Here is a 4,580-nt window from a genome sequence, read left to right as displayed (position 1 = left end):
TTGACATGATAGAGAATAAAAGACAATGTAGACATAAAAATAAAAAAGGGGTGTAGGAAAGTTAGGAGGTGGAATGACGACAGAATTTGTGCAGGAATATTATGTAAGAGACACTGGAGGTTTGCTGGGAGATTGAGTTATTGGGAAGTTCTTGAGTATTAATCTCAGATTATGGAGCACTATTTTAAAATGATACCATAGTCAAAGCTGACTTGAGATAAAATTGAAAGATCTAGGAATAACTTCAGAATGTAAGAACAGGGGAGCACATAAAATGTAGTTTTACCTAGGCTTTTCCAGCATCAGCTGGGAAAGACAGAGAGGAAAGCAAAGCTAGGCCCACAAGACCACCTTCCCTAGTCCACTGATCTGCTGAAATTCCTTTCTTTTGCCTATTGAACAGTTATATCCTATGCTACTTCAACCAAAGTTCCCATGGTGAGGGAAAATTCTGAGAAAATATTCCAATATTAATATCACTAAGAATATTAATTTAATAATTATGTTAAAAGCCCTTCACACACAGAAGGAATTTTTCTTTCTAAAAAGAGCCCTTCTTAGGGCCCCCTTTATGTCTCTGTTCCTCAGGCTGTAGATGAAGGGGTTCAGCATGGGAGTCACCACCGTGTACATCAGAGCCATGACAGTGTCTTTCACAGTAGATTTATTAGCTGTTGGACATAAGTACAGACCAATGACTGTCCCATAGAACAATGACACCACAGAGAGGTGGGAGCCACAGGTGGAGAAGGCCTTACAGATACCTCGAGCAGAAGGGACCTTGAGAATGGAGGACACTATCTTTGCATAGGACACAAGAATGAGTAGGAATGGGATGACAACAACAATTCCTCCTATAATAAATAGCACCCACTCATTTACTTGAGTGTCAGAGCAGGCCAGCTTGAGCAGGGCGGATATTTCACAGAAAAAGTGCGGGATCACATTGTCTGCACAGAAGGATAATCTGTTAACTAGCAGGGTGTGCAACAAGGAATAGAACGTGGTCTGCACCCAGGACAGCACCACCAGGGAGAGACAGAGCTTGGGGCTCATGATGGTGGTGTAGTGCAGGGGGAAGCAGATGGCCACATAGCGGTCATAAGCCATGGCCACAAGGATGAAGTTCCCAAGGTCTCCAAAAAACAGGAAGAAGTATATTTGTGTCAGGCAGCCTGCATAGGGGATGGAGGGGACTTCACTCTGCATGTTCTGTAGCAATTTGGGCATGGTGACAGAGGAAAAGCAGAGGTCAGAGAAGGACAAGTTGCTGAGAAACAAATACATGGGAGTGTGCAGATGGGAGTCCAGGTGGATGAGGGTGATGATGATGAGGTTCCCCAGGACGGTGGTAAGATACATGGCCAGGAACAGGGCATAGAAGAGGTTCTGGTGCTCTGGCTGGATGGGCAGGCCCAGGAGGAGGAACTCTGAGATGAGAGTTTGGTTTTTTCCCATTATCATCTGTCTCCAATACCTTTAAGAGAAATAATAAGGCCCTTTAAAAACCCAAGTGAAAATGATCATGTTTTTCTCATACACAGTGTTTACATGTTCTACAATAGTTGATCCCACCACCATCACAATAAGTATAACCTTCAAGTGTCTTTAATCTCTATGATCATTTATTACTTTTCTCATCTTCTTTTCAACATGTTTCAGTAGCCCATTCTTTCCTAAATACTTATCTGTTTGCTTCTGTCACAAAAGGAGTGTTGGATTTTCTCTTCCCTGCCTGACTGGTCGATCATTCTTAGCAACTGTAATCGGTTTCTGCTTTATAATATCTTATAGGGTAATGTTCCTCAAATATTTTTGTAAATCCCATTATCTTATAATTCTATATAGAACCCCAAGGAAATCTCACCATATGCCAAATACTTAGATTAGTATTTAAACTCGGGCAGAGACGTCTCTCTCACCCACAGAACTCTGCATGCCACTGCTTGACGGTCCTCTTCCCTTGGATGTATCACAGGTGTCTTCAGCTCAACAGGTTCCTAATGAAATTCAGCATAGTGTGTTGCATCCATACTACTCTCCTCCTCTTCCACATTCGTTCCAATAAAGGAAGGCAGGATCCAATTGCCAAAGTATGAACTTTTTTTCTTCCATTCTTCCCTGTCACCATCAAATCCAGTCATATCTATCACATCCCATATATTCTACATTTCATTCCTCTGCTACTTCATCCACTCCTCATCACAAAAATCACATTCCTAGTAGTCCAGGTGAGACTCAAGTCAGTTCCCTGTTTCCCACACCTTAAATACCTTCTCATTCAATATGATTCATTCACACTGTGTCATTCTGAGATGGAAATCAGGTCATCTCTCCTGATTCATGCTTCAGGATATTCTCATTGCTCTTAAGATAAAGGTGAAGTGTCTTTGAAGGGTACAAATGGTGCTTCATTACCTGAGCTGTGTCTCCCTCCATGGTCTCATCTTGCACCCAAGTGACACAAGCCTTCCATTCTCTAGTGCTGCTGGACTGTAAATCAAAATTTATTGCCTCTAGAATTTCATACTTGGTGTTCCTCCAATCTATCACTTTCTCCCCTCTGCTTCCTCTTTCAGTTGTCTTATTTTGATTTATCATTCAGGGATGTTTATGATACTTGCAAAACTAAACCTCCCTGTGTCCCCACCCTCCGTGAGTTCTGTTGCTGTCTGCACAGCCTCCTGTTCTCATCCCATAGCAGTGAATGTCCTGATCACAGGTAGATGGCTGACTTCCCACCAGGTTGTGAACTCCACACAGGAAAGGCCATGTCTGCCTCTTGCCTGCAGCAGGGCAGCCCCTGGCAGGGTGCCTGATGTGGCCAATGCTTCATCCATATTTGTTGGCTGTCCTTCAGGATGAGAAAAATTCCTTCAACTTAAAAGGCAGAAAACTCCCATTAGGTAAAATAATTACAGTTCTTAAATCCTCCCAGAATACAAACTTACTAGATTTCACCATATAGCACTAAATTTTGACACTCTATCACCAACTTCACACATATAGTTTTGTATTTATAAAAAAAAATTAGGGTATGTTGGAAGCACTGTACTTTTCAGTCACACCAATGACTTAAAACATCTTTAGTCATTGATCCACACAAATGCATTGATATGATGAGCATTTTATAAAGTGTGGGAAAGCAGAAGAAATTTGCATTTTTTAAGGTCTCACTTGAGTTCCTCCTCAGATGTCAATATCACATGTGATGATTAGTTTTATGTGTCAACATGGGTAGGTTCTGTTGTCAGACTTTTGTAAAATACCAGTTCTGAATGTTGGTATGAAGGTATTTTATAATATATAGAAGTTTAAATCAGTAGACTTTGAGTGAAGTAGATTGCCCCCCAAAATATGATGAGCCTTGCTACTGTCAGTAGAAGGTCATAAGAGAAAAGACTTCACTCTTCTGAAGAGGAGGAATTCTACCTCCAACATGCTGTGGTCTCAATGCTGTACCATCTATTCTTCCAGGGACTCCAGTAGGCAGGACTGCCCTGCAAATTTCTGAATTAAGAATCCTCAGTACTATGTGGGCTATACCCTTAAAATCAATCTCTCTCTCTCTCTCTCTCTCTCTCTCTCTCTCTCTCTCTCTCTCTCACACACACACACACACACACACACACACTGCTTTCTTTGGGTAACCTTGGTTGATAAAGCTCAGTATGGTTGGGCAGGGTTGCACATCTGTGCAATTTCCATGGCTTGGGAGGCTGAGTCAGAAGGATCATGGGTTCAAAGCCAGCCTCTGCAACTTGGCAAGGCTCTAAGCAACCCAGAGAGACCCTGTCTCTACTAAAACATAAAAAATGGTCTGGAGATGTGGTTCAATGGTTGAGCTCCTCTGGGTTCAATCCCCAGAACCAAACAAACAAACAAAAACCCAGTCTGTCTCCAGGTCATCAAAAATGCAGAGGAGGAACATTAAAAGATGTGGGAAACTCATTCACTAAATGATATAAATGAGTCCTACTGCTGGGAAGTTCACCCCACTGCTGATGTTTAACAGAACTGCATTAACAGTTTGTACCTTTGGACACCATGTGTTGGCATCATAAAGGGAAGAAACATGAGGAGAAAATCATGTACCTGTTTTCTCAGACTTTTGCTTACCTTTTGAGTTTGCAGGACTATCTTTGTGTCAAGAAGCTGTGCAAGGATCACAAAACCAGAGATAGCAGCTGCAGACGTTTTCACAGATGATCCAGTGAGCTTCCTCTTCTTCAGCCATTAAATTCAATATCCTCACTCCGGGATGCACACAAGAATCATGTAGAGCAGTGTTTCTAAACTCAACGCACATGCAAATTACCTGCCATTAAGATATTCGTTCCGGTTCTGTAGCTCAGACTATACAGTTTAAATGAACACCCAAGTAGTGGTGTCAATACTGTGATCACTGGGCTGCACTTGAGTAGCAAATACACACATTGCCGTTTAACTCAGATTACTGAGCACCTTCAGATAACTTAATTGGAATCTCTATGAAGTGGCTTGTGCAAAGCTTTTTAAAGCTCTTTAGGTGAATGTAAAATAAAGAAAGGTTAAGAACTGTTACTGCACTGAACCCTGTC

The 4,580-nt window shown here is 41.8% G+C and overlaps 1 protein-coding gene across 1 annotated transcript; it reads right to left on the bottom strand.

Moving 5' to 3' along the window:
- Nucleotides 1–516: 516 nt before the first annotated feature.
- Nucleotides 517–1,464, bottom strand: LOC107159340 (olfactory receptor 1E5-like). Its single transcript, XM_015505892.1, has one exon. It carries the CDS (start codon nucleotides 1,462–1,464, stop codon nucleotides 517–519), a length of 948 nt encoding a protein of 315 aa, XP_015361378.1.
- Between the last annotated feature and the right edge of the window lie 3,116 nt (nucleotides 1,465–4,580).

The sequence above is a fragment of the Marmota marmota genome, unplaced genomic scaffold (assembly GCF_001458135.2).
Source record: "Marmota marmota marmota unplaced genomic scaffold, marMar, whole genome shotgun sequence".
Lineage (NCBI taxonomy): Eukaryota > Metazoa > Chordata > Mammalia > Rodentia > Sciuridae > Marmota > Marmota marmota.
Note: the sequence above shows the minus strand (reverse complement) of the source record. Positions and strands in the feature narration are given on the sequence as shown.